Genomic DNA, 18,009 nt, shown 5'->3' on the forward strand with positions numbered 1-18,009 from the left:
AAGCCCTGTGTAGGGTTTTGCGCCTGTTTGGGATTCTCTTTCCCTCTCTCTCTCTCTCTCTCTGCCCCTCCCCTATTTGTGATTGCGCGCTCTCTCTCTTTCTCAAAATAAGTAAACTTTTAAAATATGCTTTTTCTTAAAGAAAACAATTTTATAAACATTCTGTTACCATTTGTTTTGCCATTATAATGACATTTGGTTTATGTCTTTCTAGTAGCATACTTTTGTCCTTTACTAATTGCGGGTATTTATAGTGATGATGATGAAATCTGATGCAGTTTGACTCAAGAGAGGATAATTTATAGAGGACAAATAAAATTGCCACTTGTAAAACAATACCTCCCAAATGCCTCATTGAACTGGTGTTTTTCTCCCCTTTTATTTCTGCCTAGAGGGTAACTGGGTTAGGGGACCTATTATCACTGTGGATGTTAACACATTCATGCTTCCTTAAGCATTGACTCAGAGAAACCAGACTGAGGACAGCAAAATCTTAGAACTGTGGCTAAAGACATGCCTTAAAGGTATCCTAGGACTCTGGCTTCAAAAAGAGTACACCTGATTCATTCCAGGTAATGGAGAATAAAAAAGACAGGGTGGCAGGGTGTTTTCCAGTATCTGTTAGCAAGCACAATGAATACAAGCATAGCATATTTTACTGTACCTTACTCTACTGTGCTTTGCAATACTGCTTTTTTAAAAACTGAAGGTTGCAGCAACCCTGTGTCCAGCATGCCCATCAGTGCCATTTTTCCAGCAGCATTTTCTCACCTCATGTCTCTGGGTCACGTTTTGGTAATTCTCACAATATTTACATTTTTGCTATGGTGATCTGTAATCAATGATCTTTGATGTTACTATTGTATTTCTTTTGGGGCACCACAAACCACACCCATGTAAGATGACAAACTTAACCCAAAAATGTGTGTATTCTGACTGCTCCACCAACCAGCTATTCCCCCACCTCTTTCCCTCTCCTCAAGGCCTCCTTATTCTCTGAGACACGGATTGAAACTAGGCCAATATTAACTCTACTGTGGCCTCTACGTGTTCAAGGGAAGGCAAGAGTTGCATGTCTCTCACTTCCAATCCAAAGCTGGAAGTGATCAGGCTCAGTTGAGAAGGCATGTTGAAAGCCAAGACAGGTCAGGCTCTTGGAGCAAACAGTTGGCCAAGTTGTAAATGCAAAGGAAAAGTTCCTGAGGGAAATTTAAAACGTTCTTGAAGGAAATTCAAAATCCACTCCAGTGAACACACAAAGGGTAAGAAAGGGAAACAGCCTTATTGCTGATACGGAGCAAGTTTCAGCAGTCTGGATAGAAGATCAAACCGGCCCAACATTCAACCTTCCCTTAAGCCACAGCCTAATCCGGAGGAAGGCCCTGACTCTCAATCTATGAAGGCTGAGAGAGAGGAGGAAGCTGCAGAAGAAAAGGTGGAAGTTAGCAGCGGTTGGTTCATGAGGTTTAAGGAAAAAAGCCATCTCCATAACCTATAATTGCAAGGTGAAGCACTCGTGTAGAGGCTGCGGCGGGTTACGCAGAAGAGCTAGCTACGATATTTAAGAAAGGCGGCCACACTGAAAAACAGATTTTCAATGCAGCAAAGCAGCTTTATATTAGAAGATGCTATTTAGGATTTTCATAGCTAGGGAGGAGAAGCCAGCACCTGGCTTCAAAACACAGGCTCTTTTGTTATAAGGGCCACTTTTGTTATAAGGGCAGCTGGTGGTTTGAAGTCGAAGCCAATTCTCATTGACCATTTCCAAAATCCTAGGGCCCTTAAAAATTATGCTAAATCTACTTTGCCTGCGTTCTGTCAATGGAACAACAAACCTTGGGTGACAGCACATCTGTTTGCAACATGGTTCACTGAATTTTTAAGCCCACTGTGGAGACCCACTGCTCAGAAGAAAAAGATTCCTTTTGGAATATTGCTGCTCATTGACAATGCACCTGGTCACCCAAGAAATCAGATGGAGATGTGCGAGATTAATGTTGTTTTTATGCCTACTAACACAATATGCACTCCGCAGCTCACCGATCAACGAGTAATTTGGGGCACCTAAGTCTTATTATTTAAGAAATGCAGGGGCGCCTGGGTGGCTCAGTCGGTTGAGCGTCCGACTTCAGCTCAGGTCACGATCTCGCGGTCCGTGAGTTCGAGCCCCGCGTCGGGCTCTGGGTTGATGGCTCAGAGCCTGGAGCCTACTTCTGATTCGTGTCTCCCTCTCTCTCTGGCCCTCCCCCGTTCATGCTCTGTCTCTCTCTGTCTCAAAAATAAATAAACGTTAAAAAAAATTTAAAAAAAAAAAAAAAAGAAGAAATGCATGGCTTCAGGAGCACATATGCTAAAATTGGAATGATATAGAGATTATCATGCTCCTGAGCAATGATAACACGAATATTCGTGAAGAGGTCTATGGTTTTTAGAAGTCATGGGAATAAAATACACAACATAAGGAGTATAGTCAATGATACTGTAGTAGCGTTGGTGACAGATGGTAGCTACACTGTGGTGAACATAATGTATAAACCTGTTGAATCACTATGTTCTCTACCTGAAACTAATGTAACATTGTTTGTCAGTTACACTCAAAAATTTATTAAAAAAAATACACTGCATAAGGCTATAGCTTCCATAGATAGCTCTGATGGAGTTGGGCAAAGTAAATTAAAGAACTTATGGAAAGGATTCACCATTCTAGATGCCATTAAGAGGATTCCTGATTCTGGGTGCCTGGCTGGCTCAGTTGCAAGAGCATGTGACTCTTGATCTCAGGGTCCTGAGTTCGAGCCTCATATTGGGTGTAGAGATTACCTAAGTAAATAAAACTTAAAAAATAAATAAGGAGCATTCCTGATTCATAGGAAGAGGTCAAAATATCAACATTAACAGAAGTTTGGGAGAGGTTTTTTTCAACCCTCATTGATGACTTTAAGGGGCTCAAGACTTCAGGAGAGGAAGTAACTGCAGGTGTGGTAAGAGCAGCAAGAGAACTAGAAGTGGGGCCTGTAGATGTGACTGAATTGCAGCAATCTCATGAACTTTAATAAAAGACGAGTTGCTTCTTATGGATGAGCAAAGAAAGTGGTTTCTTGAGATGGCATCTACTCCTGGTGAAGATACTGTGAAGACTGTTGAAATGACAACAAAGGATTTAGGATACTACATCAACTTAGCTGGTAAAGCAGGAGGGTTTGAGAGGATTGATTCCAATCTTGAAAGACGTTTCTACTGTGGGTAAAACGCTATTGAACAGCATCACATGCTACAGAGAAATCACTCATGAAAGGAAGAGTCCATCGATGGAGCATACCTCATTGTCTGATTTTAAGAAATTGCCACACAATACAGCCACCCCAACCTTCAGCAAGCACCCCCGTGACCAGTCAGCTGCCATCAACTTCGAGGCAAGACCCTCCACCAGGAAAAAGATTACAACTCTCTGAATGCTCAGATGATGGTTAGCATTTTTTAGCAAGAAAGTATTTTAAAAAAAAATTTTTTTTTTTAATTTTTTTTTTTTCAACGTTTTTTTAATTTATTTTTGGGACAGAGAGAGACAGAGCATGAACGGGGGAGGGGCAGAGAGAGAGGGAGACACAGAATCGGAAACAGGCTCCAGGCTCCGAGCCATCGGCCCAGAGCCTGACGCGGGGCTCGAACTCACGGACCGCGAGATCGTGACCTGGCTGAAGTCGGAGGCTTAACCGACTGCGCCACCCAGGCGCCCCTTTTAAAAAATTTTTAATGTTTATTTTTGAGAGAGAAAGAGAGAGGCAGACTACAAGTGGGGGAGGGGCAGAGAGAGGGAGACACAGAATCTCAAGCAGGCTGCAGGCTCCAGGCTGTCAGCACAGAGCCCGACGTGGGGCTTGAACCCACAAACTGTGAGATCATGACCTGAGCTGAAGTCGGACGCTTAACTGAGCCACTGAGGCATCCCAGCAAGAAAGTATTTTTTAATTAAGGTATGTACACTGCTTTTTTAGACAGAATGCTATTGCACATTTCATAGATTATAGTGTATACATAACTTTTGTATGCACTGGGAAAACAAAATATTCACTTTATTGTAGTGGTCTGGAACCTAACCCACCATACCTCTGAGGTATGCCTGTAAATCCTCTCTTATATCAGGCCAACCCACTAATGTATGCACGTGTGCACATGTGAGCGTGTATAGTATTGTGAATGTGTGTGTGAGTGGGTATAACACAGGTGTGGAGATAAGAGTAATGGGACTCATGACTAAAAACCAATACCCAGTGCTTCTGATACACATGTTCAAACATACAAGTGTTATGTCATGAGTACAAGGGTATTAAGAATGAAGCAGAACAGTTTTGGCATCTGTACTGAGAATTATATAATGATCTCATATTTTAAAATGTTGTGCCTCAGGAGTCAATTTAATGGGTAAAAATGTAGGCTATTATCATTAAATCCAGAATTTGAGTCACTTTTATTTAGTAGAAATATACCATTTAAAAGAGATGGAAATAGTTTACATGCATGGACTCCAATGCCTTTACAGAGAAATTAAAACTGTAACAGTCTCAATCTCAGTGGCAATTTTAAATCTTTACCATCCATCACTACAGGTGCTTCAACTGATGGAAGATCATTTATAACATAAGAACAGCCTTCTGTTCAATGCAGTTTTTTTTTTTTTTTTTTTAAGACTAAGCCTTTAATCCATTTTATAAGTCATACATGACGCAGGAAAGTTTGAATTTCCCAACACTCTTAACACCCACAAATAATTCCATTACTCCTTTATTTTCCTGAACATGATTCATAAAGAAGCTCTCTATCCACTGCTAATCAATCCAGTGCTACTTCATATTATCATTGAAAACAATTCCCAAACTAGTTTCAGCCTGTATTGGGTGCCGCTGTCAGTGCAGAGCCTGCTTCAGATCCTCTGTCCCCCTCACTGTCTGCCCCTCCCCGCTTCGTGTTCTCTCAAAAATAAAAATGAACATTAAAAAAAAAATTCCCAAACTGAAGGAGCACTTCCTCTTTAAGAAGATTTGCAACAGTGGTCAGGGTGTGGATTTTCCATTTTGTTACTGTCTGTGCAGTCCAGTGAAATCTTTGCATGTCCCTATCCCCAGCTAGACCTATTCCAAATTTCCTCTATTCTCTCACAGCATTCCTCCCGACCCCTTCCCTCTCTCTTCCTCCTTCCTCTCTCTCTTCTTCCTTCCCTCTTTCCTTCCCACCCAATTACAAAGCACTTCCTGAAGCCTACAGAAATGTGCTTGGGAGATGGCACTGGGGTTGGGGGGGGGGGGGTTGGGAGGGGGCAGGGAGGAGAATCAGGAAGAGTAGTTGCACCTGGGCTCCATTTTCACCTGAACACATTCTCCAGAAGTCTTTTTTTTTTTTTTTAACAACTTCAGAGAATGTTAAAATGATGTCAATGTATATGAAAAATGCAAGAGGAAGCAGTGTATGGTATCATTGATCAGAATATGAGATGATGTAGGAAAAAATAAAAAATGGTACTTTTTCATGTGTGCAATCCTTCAGCAACCAGTGTTCCTGCCAGCTAACAACACAGCCCCACCCGAGGCAGGTTCCCAGATATTCTATGTATTAATGGGGCTACACCTCAGAGGGCCAAACAAACATAAGACGATGAATGGAGAGCTCCCGCGTGTGGTCAGATGCTCAGGAAATGCAATTCCCATAAAGATTGAAGTGTGATTAAAGCACTGCTTTGGGAATATGCCTCTGGTGGAGACACGTACTTCTAGAAGCCGTTTTGAGGGAACTGTAAGAGTCTTAGCTGAGGCAATAAAGCCTTGAACTGGGCCATTAAAAATGGAAATGGAAAGAAAGATATAGCTGAAAGAGACTCGAATCAAAGAACTGAAGAGGTTGGTAATTAACAGGATGTGGAAGAATTTTTCTGTTCTGTGCTGCTGTCACAAACTTCACTGGTAATCCTACTAGAGATTCAATCTCTCTCCAGAGGCTCCATCTACTAATCTCAGAGCACAAGGCTCTTTTGTTCTCTGAATTTCCATAACCTAGCACTTGATGATGTGTCTCATTTTCTTTTTCACTGATCCTCTCCAGGCTGTTTCTACCTCTTGCAGTGCTGGGTACACAGGAGGAGCCTAATATTCATTTGTTGAACCACTAGTTCCCCACAGGTATGAAAATCATATTTTCAGAAAAACAGACCTGGAATGTTTTATTTGGTGATTTCTTAAGCCTTTCTCAGCAGTCTGATTTAAACAGATACTGACTGTCTTCTACTCCAATGTCTTGGTTTTCAGCTACCTTAGTAACTGGCCAGCCATTCTTCTTTTGGAAAGAAAGATCCATTGTTTGATATCTTATGTTATTATGTAGGTTTATAATTCTATCTAGCTACTCCGTAGGAATGTTCCACATACATGAAAGACCTCTTCTTTACACGTGGGGCTTCCACTAGACAAAAGAAAGAAAGAAAGAAAGAAAGAAAGAAAGAAAGAAAGAAAGAAAGAAAGAAAAATATAGATTCCAAAAACAGGGGCCAGAATGCAGGGCAAAGGAGAACACAGGGTGTGGTCCCAGAGCCAGGGCTCTCAGGAGGCAGCCTGGAGAGCTGAAATGCCACGGGCACACTAAAGAAAGGGAGACATAGACACCATAAATCTAGGCATTAGGCATGGATGTCACCTTGATCACCTATTCTCCTCGTTATAGGAAATACCTCTGACCCCTTCTCCTTTTATGAAGAGAACAAAAATTTCAAGAAGAGTTCGTTTTTATGATTTCTCTAGAATGGCAACTTAGGAACTGTCAAGAATATAAGTCTTACCCTTTATTCTAAATTTCTTGACTCCCAAGTGTTCCTTCTATTCTTTTAGATAGGATTATTCTAATGAAACCTGCCCTGTCCATTACAACAATAACCCCAAATAGCATAGTTAATACTTCTAGAATCTGAGCAACAAAAAGAACTTAGATTGCAAAAAGTAAAGAGTTTCTATTTCATTTCCTCCTTCCTTAATTCTTTCGTTCTCAGGGTGCCTGGGTGGCTCAGTCGGTTAAGCGTTCGACTTCAGCTCAGGTCACAATCTCACAGACCGTGAGTTCGAGCCCCACGTCGGGCTCTGGGCTGATGGCTCAGAGTCTGGAGCCTGCTTCCGGTTCTGTGTCTCCCTCTCTGTCTGCCCCTCCCCCGTTCATGCTCTGTCTCTCTCTGTCTCAAAAATAAACGTAAAAAAAAAAAAAATTCTTTCATTCTCTTGCCATATGTTTATATAGTGCCTATACTGGGCCTGCCTCTGTTTTAGGGTACTGAGAATATGAAGATGATAAGACACTCACAGGAAGTTCAAAGTCTAGAGGGAAAGCAGGTAAGAAATGAATAGCCACAATGTATTATTTTGGTAGAGACACCCACACAGTGCACCTATCTGGGGCATCTAGATTGTGAGGGGCATCATCAGGAAATAGGCAGTATCTGAGCCACATCCAGTATCATGAGTAGCCAGGTAAAACCAGAGCTACTGGGGGCAAAGAGACAGAGACAGAGAGAGACAGATGGCTAGATGGAAAAAAAGGAAGGCAGTAAGGAAGAAAGTGAAGAAGTTTCAAGTGGTTTGTAGTGGGGGGAGTGTGTGCGGATGGCGGTGAGAAAAGGTGAAGGAGAGTAGAAAGAGATGGGACTGGAGTGATAAGCGGAGGTGAAAACACGGGCTGGTCCATGTGTGCCATGCTGCATAGTATGAAAACTTGGTGGAATTATGGAAAGGTTATAATCTGGGCAGAGAAACAATTAGATTTGTGAAGATCATTCTAATGGCCAGAGAACAGTTCTGAGTAAGACCAGAGGAAGAGACATATGTGCAATGAAGACAGACAGAAGGGTAAAAATTTAAGGCCCATTAAGGAGGTTAAAATATGGTGATGTGACTGGGGAGGGGTGAAGATAAGCATGACTTCTAGGTTTGTAAATGGCACGACTTCAGTATAAGGAGATGGTTAGGAGTAGACAGTAAGGAGGAGCTAATAAATCTAGTTTTTCATATACTGAGTGTAGGATGTCCAGGAGGTTGCTGGAAATGCATGCAGATCTAGATAGAATTTCAGGATAGAGGATGGTTCTGAAGATAAAACTTTGGGAATCATGAGGATTCATGGTACACGGGCCGCTCTGGAAGAGCACCCAGACCAGGAAGAGGAAGGTTACTAAAGATGACCTCCCCGGGTATGCAGAAAAGGAGCACTCAGAGAATATGAAGATGTGGCTTGAGAGGTGAGTGGAAAACCAGGAGAGGCTGATGCCCTGGAAACCAATGGGAGAGAGAACTTCAGAGACCCTGCTGTCTAATGTTGCCCAAAGGCCGAGTATTATAAGGACTAAATATGTGTCTACTTTGGATGTAGCAAAAAGGCAGCCATTGGTGAGGACAATGTTCCAGTGAAATGGTGGGGACTGAAGCCAAATGCAGCAGAGTGAGGAGATTGAGAAGTGACAGGGTGGCTCAAGAAGCATGGGGACACACAGATGGAAGAAGAGAAGAAGGCTAATTGTCAGAGGATGTGGCATGAGAGTTCTGTTATTGCTAAAATCACTGTGTGAAAACTGTGCCAAGCACAAATCTTAGGATATAGTAGGCATTTAATAAATTTTAAATTGTCCTTTTAAAAGCCTTGATCAGCTTTTTCCTCCACAAATAATGACCTCATGCATTTTCTTCTAAGTATGTTCATATTGACAAAGATCAGCTTTCAATAAGAAATCTTAGAAGTCTCGGGGCACCTGGGTGGCTCAATCAGTTAAGCGTCTGACTCTCAATCTTGGCTCAGGTCATGATCTCACAGTTCGTTGAGTTCACGTCCCACACTGGGATCCATGCTGAGAGTAAGAAGCCTGCTTGGGATTCTCTCCACCCGCCTCCAACTTTCAGTCCCACCCCCACTTGTGCTGGCTCTCCCACAAAATAAATAAACTTAAGAAAAAAAAAAAAAAGACGCTAGAAGTCTCATGCTCAGTTTTGCTTTATAAAACATATTTCCTGCTTCAAGATTAGATGAATCCTAGTATCTTTTATCACCAGGGCCTGCCCAGTCAATGAGTATTAAGTCAATTTCTCTTACAGGGATCATGAGAGATGACAACTTCCACTAAGCAATTTTAGAAATTAAAACAACCACATATTTAGTGTTTTACTATAATAATACTACATCATTATTTTGGGAGTTACTGATTTAATAATCAAATAATGTCTCAACCTTTTTCTCTTAGTAACTTCCTCAGTTCATGAAATTTGTACTCCATCATTAAACCTGAATGAGTTAAGTTCCAAAGGTTAGATGAGCCATAAAGTCAATATGAGAGGCAAAAGAATGACTTAGAAAATTTGATGAATTATTCAGTATTGCCAAAAAAATACCCTCCAAATCACTGCTGCTAGAATCAAAAAGTAAAAGCATTGGTATCAGCACCTAGAAATTAGCTGCTTTCTTTACTTAACTCTCCATCTTTTTAGGACAGTAGTCATCAAAATAGCATATGAAGTTCACTCTTAGCACGGGCAGTAAGCATTTTTCCCTTCTTTCCTTCATTTCAAGGAATGATTGAGCAAATGCATGCAATTACCCATTTCTTGGTCTACTCTGGAGTTAACTCCCATTCAGAGCAGCTTTTCACACAGCCAAGGGGTGGCCAGCCCTTCAGTCGGCATCTAATTTGGAACAGATGGACTAAATGTCACATTTCCCCACAAAGCTGCCATAGGAACAGGTAGCTTGGCCCCTGTCCCTGAGGTAAATAGGCTAATCTGTCAATTAGGCAGCTGCCTGAAAAGTCATTATTTTAATCACTTATCTCTGAAAGCCTTTCTCTGCGGCCCCAGAAGTGCCAGCTCACACCCTAAGGCCTGTGGGAACAGAATGTGCTGGCACTGACTGTCCCACAGATTGACAAGGGGACTCACCCGAGCTGGGAGTCGCTGAAAGCGCTTCTCTCCGTGAGCATGTTCCCACTTCCTCCACCTGCTGCCACTTGGCCAACAGTCATGTGTGTCCTCCTCCCGCCTGAATCCACAGTGACACTGGGCCCGGCTTCCCTCACCATGCGAGTGCTGTGGAAGGAGCTCTGATGCCAAGAGGACCGAGAAGCCCTGTTCTGAGTGACAGGCTGCAGGGGCACCAGTGGCCTGACCTGCCCAGCGGCAGGCCCTGAAGTCAGATAGTTCTCTTTCTCCAAAAGGTTGCCCATGCTGTGACTGGTCCCGGGCCTGGGGTACGTGAGCACCACCGGGTTGACGGGAACAGGGTCAAAAACGGCATCGTTAACAGAGCCGTACTGGTACTGTCTGTGGTAGGTGTCATAGTGGCGATGTTTGCTCATGGCTGCAGAGTGACTGAAACCAACAATCTCGGAGCGAGCATATCTAGGTGGCAGAAGGAGGGTGGATCTCCTGCTGTCTTGGTGCCGCAAAGTGTGCCCGGTCTGGCTTCTGTGGCTGTACTGGTAATCGCTGTGTGAGTAATGAATCCTCTCAGGGCTGCTGTCTGGAGAAATCTCAAGTCTCCTCAGAGGCTGCCTCAAGGATCGTTCTTCCATTGACTTCTGTGAACTGTACTGTGCGGTTCCTCTCCCCCAGCGATTTTCATAAGTGGCAGTGGTGCCTGGCTGCAGAGAAATCAAGTTTAAATGAGGCATAAATCAGTTTTCATCTCTGTTGAAGACCAACTACTCCATGACTATTACATAAGATGTCTGTGTCTCTGAATCACATGAAGAGGTTGGCCCCTTTTCTAAAAAAGAGACTTCGTTATTTGTACTAAGTTTTGTACTAAGATTTGATACTATTTTATTGCAAAAAAAATTTTTTTAATGTTTATTTATTTTTGAGAGAGACAGAGAGAGGGGTAGAGAGAGGGAGACACAGGATCCAAAACAGACTCTGCACTGTGAGAGCAGAGAGCCCGACGTGGGGCTTGAACTCATGAACCACGAGATTATGACCTGAACTAAAATCAAGACGCTTAACTGACTGAGCCACCCAGGTGCCCCAGATGTGACACTATTTAAAGTCCCCGGTTTTCCATGGTGTCCACACAAAAGCAATCTTCATATAATTCATCTAGGAAATGGCAATATTTGGGAAAGATAAATATTAAAAAATAATCAATGGAAGGGGTGCCTGGCTGGTTCAGTTGGTAGAGCATGTGACTCTTGATCTCGGGATCATGAGTTCAAACCCCACGTTGGGCACAGAGCTTACTTAAAAATATAAAAATAAAAAAAAATAAAGATCTACAAAAAAATATCTATGGAAGCTTAAAAATGTTTTCATGGTAATTTGATAAGTAGGTTATTCTTTGGTATCCTACCTTTAGCATATCATAGGTTTTAGTACCAGGAGAACGCCCACTGGCAAAATCATTTTCAACCAAGTGCAGGTTATAGACATACTCAGGAACACTGCTGGTTCGATGAAGATTTCCTGAAATCAAGCATATAGTAAAATATTAAGTAGGCCAACTGGTAGTTAAGGATTATATAATAATAGTGTACTTTAAATTTAAGTAATTAAGACCAAGTATTAGTGTTTTTAAGTGTTGCTTTAACATCACCCTTAGATGTGGGAAGTGAAGAAAGGTTTCACAACATTCTTTATGAGCTTTTCAACATGAAAGTTGAAAAATAAAAAAATATTTTTAAAAATCAGTTATTACTTTTTTTTTTTTTTTGGTAAGAAAAAGGAACAAAGGGGAGAGAAGATTTTCACAAAGATCCAAAAATGTTTGTTATAATACTGAGAAATTGGGGAATCACTTATTGGCTTAGGTGGTCCATCCCATAAATTTTCCATTTCTTAAGTCAGAGGAGGAGAACTTTATTCCCAGGGCAGGAATTCAGAAGCTTCCTGAGAAGGATGTAGGTGTAGGCATAAATATAATGGTGACAAATATAACAGTGACTCAACACTACTAGATAAGACAGCTTGTAAAAACAGTAAGGTGGGTCACTGTGGTCAAAGAAAACATAGATCAGCTTAAAAAGGGCCAAGCCTGGGGTTGAGGTATTTGGCAACATGAGTTAGGCAGGAGACGAAAATCAACCTGAGAACTATAGATGAGTGCTTTTGTGTACTTACAAGATTCTCTCTTATTTTGGTGGTCCAATTCAGCCCACTCCTCTACAAACACAGTAGGAGGCAGCCCTCTCTGCTCACTCTGGGGGGCTGTAGGGCCTTCTCAATGGATGCAGATCTCTTAAAATACTTCTCTTTGAGGAGGGGGTGGTAGAGGGCAGTGTTGTGACCCTCTTCTACCTCCTTTATCTTTTTCTCAGCTTTTTTTAATGTTTATTTATTTTGAGAGAGAGAGCAAGCGAGCAGGGGAGGGGTAGAGAGAGAGGAAGAGAGAGAATCCCAAGCAGGCTCTGCCCTGTCAGCGCAGAGCCCAATGAGGGGCTTGAATCCACGGAATGGTGAAATCACCACCTGAGCCAAAAACAAGAGTCGGATGCTTAACTGACTGAGCCACCCAGGCGGTCCCTTCTCTCAGCTTTGTATTTGTTCTTCTTTTATAATCTCCCACTGCCTTAAAAATAATAATAATGATGATGATAATCCAAATAATCACAGATCTGGGGCGCCTAGGTGGCTCAGTCAGCTGGGTGTCCGACTTCGGCTCAGGTCATGATCTCACGGTTCGTTGAGTTCGGGCCCCACGTCGGACTCTGTGTTGGTGGCTCATTGTCTGGAGCCTCCTTTGGATTTTGATTCTGTGTCTTCCTCTCTCTCTCTCTCAAAAATAAATAAGCGTTAAAATTTAAAAAAAAAAATCACAGATCCATAAAACTTAGGAAATCTCTGGTTCCCTGATTTTAACCAAAATTTCCTTTTCCTTTAAAAATCAGAGGAAAAAATACTCAATGAACGCTCTCAGGTTTCAGACTCGTAAAGGATGTGGAGAATAAAACACAGGCAGTGTCTTTCCAACACCATTGGAACATACCAACATACTTTCCCAACAAGATTATTATAAAGTCAAAATTTCAAAGGCTAACAATAGATTCACATTTTTTAAAAATAGAATCACATATTTTGAGGGGGTGGGGGGATTGAGATTGTTGTTGTCAGAGAACTAAAAAGTATGAATCCATTCCAAATTATGTTTATACACGTGTCTTATTTCCTGGAGCCAACAAACCTAGCCAGTAAACAGTTTCAGGCCTCAAAGGGTCCTGAGGGGTTAGGAGGGACAGCTACAGGCTTATAAGTGTCACCTTTCTACAGACCATGGAAGGTGAGGTAAGCCAGGCATCTGCTGTTTCTAGAGCCTGGTTTCTCCATAAGGGCAGGCAAATGGCCAGATAGCCCCTTATTTTTAACCTCAATGACAGAGAATGTCTGGAACCTGGGCACTGAATGAGGGAAAGGAATTCTCTACAACCCTAGAGCAAAGGCTATGAGGCCTTAAGGGCTCAATTCTCAAAACCTGCCTGAGGCTCCAGGCTGGTTTGCAGAGGCTGTCCTAGGCCCCACAACTCTGTCACCCCTGCTCTCCACCCCAGGGTATCAGAAAAGCAAGGCAGGAAGGGTCCTGCTGGTGTGGAAAAGGAGGCCAGCTGGCAGGTCCAGGGAACATCCTGGCTCTAATCTTGAAGGGTCTGGGACCAGGGTGCCCTCAGCACTAGGGATGTAGAAACGCAGGAGAGGCTGGGGGAGAGGCAGGAGCATGCTCAGACTGTGCCCGACTCCAATAAAAGAGAAGTCTTTTTTACAGACGTTATGGCCAAGTAGAAAATTATTGGTTACCTGATATATAAGAAATCAAATTTATTGTTTTTCAAAAAAGTAGTTTCAAAATTTTAGATTATATGAAAACTGAATATATGAGTCAGGGACAATCTAGACTGGGAAAATATTAATGACATATGTGGATGGTAGCTAGAACAATGAATTCCAGTGACACGGTGGAAGATGTAAAGGTGTCATTTAAAACAAAAACAAAAACAGAAATTTCTTCCAGGGCCCCCTCCAGCCCATGATCACCTGCAGTGTTAAGTATTACCCTTGCCCTACTTCCAGGAACAGGTAGACATTCTAGAAAACAGTTAATAGGGGGCTACTTCCGTTTTCAAGCTGAGATTCCTGCAAGGATATTTGAAATGTGTTAAGAATCTTTGGAAAAGATCCAGTGAAACAATGTATCCTACCAGAACAGGTAGGTAATCAGTGAGTTTTATCATCAGGCCTACTTAAGTAAGATGTTTAACTCACAGTGTTGCTGGGGGCTATAAGGCTTTTTAAAGGAACTTACATGAACTCCTTATAGCTCAATATTACTTGCTTTTGAAAAGAGCTCAAATTATTTTTATATGTTTCTTTTCAATATGCCTGTGATGCAGTCAGCTACTATCACCTCCTTTTATAAACAGGGAAACTTAAGTGACTTGGTTTATTATTTTTTTTAATACTTATTTTTGAGAGAGAGAGAGAGAGAGAGAGAGAGAGAGAGAGAGAGAGAAACGAAGGGAAGGGAAGGGAAGGGAAGGGAAGGGAAGGGAAGGGAAGGGAAGGGAAGGGAGAGAGGGAGACAGAGGATCTGAAGTGGGCTCTGTGCTGACAGTGGAGCTTGAACGCAGGAGCTTCTGAGGCCATGACCCGAGCCAAACTCAGATGCTTAACTGACTGAGCCACCCAGGCGCCCCTAAGTTACTTGCTTCAAATTGCAAAGCGGTTTTGTATCACGTTTGAACTCTGGGTTCCTCATTTCTACCGGTCTCTGCTATTTGACTGCACTGTGGTCTTTGTGAAATTGCCATTTGCCAAAGCTCTGGTGGGATTATCATCATACGTTTGGATGTGAAGACCAAAAGCAATCATTCTCTTTCCTTGAGAACCTTTATCTGGGTAATTCCAAATACTCTCTAACTATTAAATCTTTATTTCCCAACATAAGTCCTTATAAGGAAGCCTCTCCTTCAGTTTTCGGATCTATGAACTGAGACCGGTTTACTGGTTCCCAAAATAACTGTAACACAGTTGGGAACAAGGAATAAAATAAGCTTGGATCTTTAAGCCACAGACTCTCTTCCTGTGCTAGAAAGCTTGTGACTCCTGATACTCTGCTTGCAGGTTTCTCTGGTTAAAGGGACAATCTCAAACAACAAGTAATGCAGATTGATTTGACTAGGCAGTCATGGGTTTGAGATCAGTATAGTGGATTAAAGGTGAATTAGCAGCTGTATGCTAAGATTTTAAAGAAATTTTGAACTGGGTGAGATTTAACAAAAAAAAAAAAAAAAAAGGATACGTATTAATCAGGATGGAAACTAATCTCTTTAAACAAGCCATTTTCTGTTTGAAAGATAAAATAGGTAATGATGACTACTGGACACATATAAAAACTCAGCCATGCCCTTCTCCAACCCAGAAACAACAAAGCAAACAAAAACTGTATTTACAGGCACACCCTGATTCAATAAATGCAATATGAAAATTCAGATCTAACATGGAATATTAGGGTATCCTTATATTTCAAAGAATTTGTTTACCTCACAAAATGACGCAGGTATCTTCCCTAAATGGAAGAAATCTGTGGACTTGGCCTGGAGCCTCCACTCCACCCCTTCCTGTGTGCCTAGACAAATCACTCAGACGCCTCAGTTTCCCTTAATTCCGGTTACTAACAGAGTTGCTGAGACAGAGGTTTACTTGAGAAAGCATATATATAAATGCTTTTAAAATTGTAAAGAAACGTGCAAAAATGAGATGTAGTTTTTAAAATAGAATTTGAGGGGGTACCTAGGTGGCTCAGTTGAGCATCCGAATCTTGGTTTTGGCTCAGGTCATGATCTCATGGCTTCGTGAGTTCAAGCCCCACGTCACACTCTGCACTTCCAGCATGGAGCCTGCTTGGGATTCTCTGTCTCCCTCTTTCTCCCTGCCCCTTCCCCGCTTGCAACGTCTCTGTCTCTCTAAAATAATAAACTTAAAAAAAAATTAAAAAAATAAAATAGAATTTGGGTTACAAACATTTTTTACACTTTTGCATGAATTAATCTGTTCTAGAATGAGGGATAAACTAGTGTGCATGCTTCAATTTACACTGTGTTGTATCTCAGAGTTTTTATTCTGGTAGATTTACCAGTGACACTGAATTAAACTTTTTCTGATTATTTGTGATGGACCCAGCCACTGACGATCACAATGATATTGTGGTTTTTCCAGTCATTCATTTCATTTGTACAGTGTGTAATGTGTTCTAGAGTTTCCTAAAGAAGGTAATATTTATAGGAACTATTTTAAATTAATATTACTTGGGCAACATTATCCATACCTCTTCTTCTAAGAATACCATTGACACTTTATGGAACCCACTTTAAGGGAAATGAATGAGGTAGTTACGGAACAACTTGAAACCCCACCTCCACAAATAACAAGCAGTTCAGTTCAAAGCAATGGTAGGGGTAGGGGTGGTGATGGGACTGGGTTTTGATGGTGGAAGGATGCTGAACTGCCTGGAAGTCTGCACAGGTGTTCACCTCAGGTGATGATGTAATTTTCTCTCTTTCCTGGTCTGAACGTTAATCTGAATGATATGATTCCCTAAGCAGCAGTTGGGAGAAAATATCTTGGTTTCTGGTTATGTATGCCAGTACTGTACAAAATAATGGATTGTTGTCAGGGTTAAAAATAAACTAACTTCCATAATCAGTTTTTTGTTTGTGGATTTTGTGAGCAGCTTTATTACCGAACTGGTTAAATTTAATACACTTACAAAATCAAATTGAGAAGCTTCTACTGTGACTTTATTACCTGTATCTGAGCACATTTAAAAAATCAACTCGAGCTTCCCTCATGGTAAATAGACAATTGAGAAGAGCTAAACAGACAAACAAAACCTTTGTTAGAGTAGCATTTGCATTCAGAAAACCATCTTTTCTTTCAAATTTCTAGTACTCACTTCTTGTACTCTCTTCTATGACTCTCCACCAGCATGGTTAAAAACCTGATTTGACTATAAGAAGAGTACTTGTAGAGCTCGAGATAGAAGAAATTCCCGTGAAAACAGGTATGACTAAATGTATACATAGAAATCAGCAGGTGTTTACTTCTAGTGTTGATTTAAACGCTCCACTTAACTGTGCTGACGCTCACAAGACAACTGTGCTGACCTTCACAGTGTGGGCTGACAATGGTCTTATGGTGGACAGAGAGCCTGGAGGTCTAAAAGCTTGTATCTGGCCTTTCACCAGCAACCTCTAGGTAACAGTTCTCTTCACACACCTTAAAAAGCTTTAACTTCTGGTCGCCTGCGTGGCTCAGTCAGTTAAGCATCTGACTTTTGATTTCCTCTAGGTCATGATCTCATGGTTAATGAGTTCAAGCCCCATGCTAGGCTCTGCGCTGACAATGCAGAGTCTGCTAGGAATTCTCTCTCTTTCCCTCCCTTGTTCTCTCTCTCTCTCAAAATAATTAAAAAGAAATTTAACTTCTTCACTAAGAGTAAAATTGGGGGCATGTCATTATAGGTGAGCCGGCATCTTGAAGCTGATCAGAATGAATTTGTATAGAGAAATTCATATTTAAATGACTCCTTAAAGTCATTTACCAACCAAAGTAGGAGCTTAAAACATGGAATTCATGGGGTGCCTGGGTGGCTCAGTCGGTTGAGTTTCCGACTTCAGCTCAGGTCACGGTCTCACAGTTTGTGAGTTCAAGCCCCGTGTTGGGCTCTGTGCTAACAAACAGCTCAGAGCCTGGAGCTTGTTTTGGATTCTGTGTCTCTCTCTGTATCCCCCTCCCCTGCTCATGCTCTGTCTCTCTCTGTCCCTCAGAAATAAATAAATCTTAAAATTAAAAAAAACCAAAAAAACAAAAAAACATGAAATTCATTAGGACCTATCAAGAACCATACATCAGGACTCTGGAACTGGTGACGGATTTTTCTTTTGCCTGTGTGGGCATATGACCCAGGATTCATTTTCCTGGACTTACATTAAAATTTATTTATATATGTGTATACACA

The 18,009-nt window shown here is 41.6% G+C and overlaps 1 protein-coding gene and 1 non-coding gene across 3 annotated transcripts in view; one reads left to right on the top strand and one right to left on the bottom strand.

Annotated features, from left to right (window-relative positions):
- Positions 1 to 18,009, bottom strand: part of PKP2 (plakophilin 2) — a 94,814-nt gene that overhangs the window by 68,530 nt on the left and 8,275 nt on the right. For both annotated transcript variants that reach the window (XM_060657947.3, XM_060657948.3), the window contains exons 2-3: positions 11,356 to 11,468; positions 9,951 to 10,651 (exon numbers count right to left, since the gene is read on the bottom strand). In XM_060657947.3, coding sequence (XP_060513930.2) covers positions 9,951 to 10,651; positions 11,356 to 11,468 — 814 coding nt within the window. The remainder of the gene's footprint in view (positions 1 to 9,950; positions 10,652 to 11,355; positions 11,469 to 18,009) is intronic.
- LOC132660472 (U6 spliceosomal RNA) lies at positions 2,326 to 2,429 on the top strand. The gene has a single exon (XR_009601815.1). It is a non-coding gene; the product is annotated as a U6 spliceosomal RNA (small nuclear RNA).

This window comes from Panthera onca, chromosome B4 (assembly GCF_046562875.1).
Source record: "Panthera onca isolate mPanOnc1 chromosome B4, mPanOnc1 haplotype 2, whole genome shotgun sequence".
Taxonomy (NCBI): domain Eukaryota; kingdom Metazoa; phylum Chordata; class Mammalia; order Carnivora; family Felidae; genus Panthera; species Panthera onca.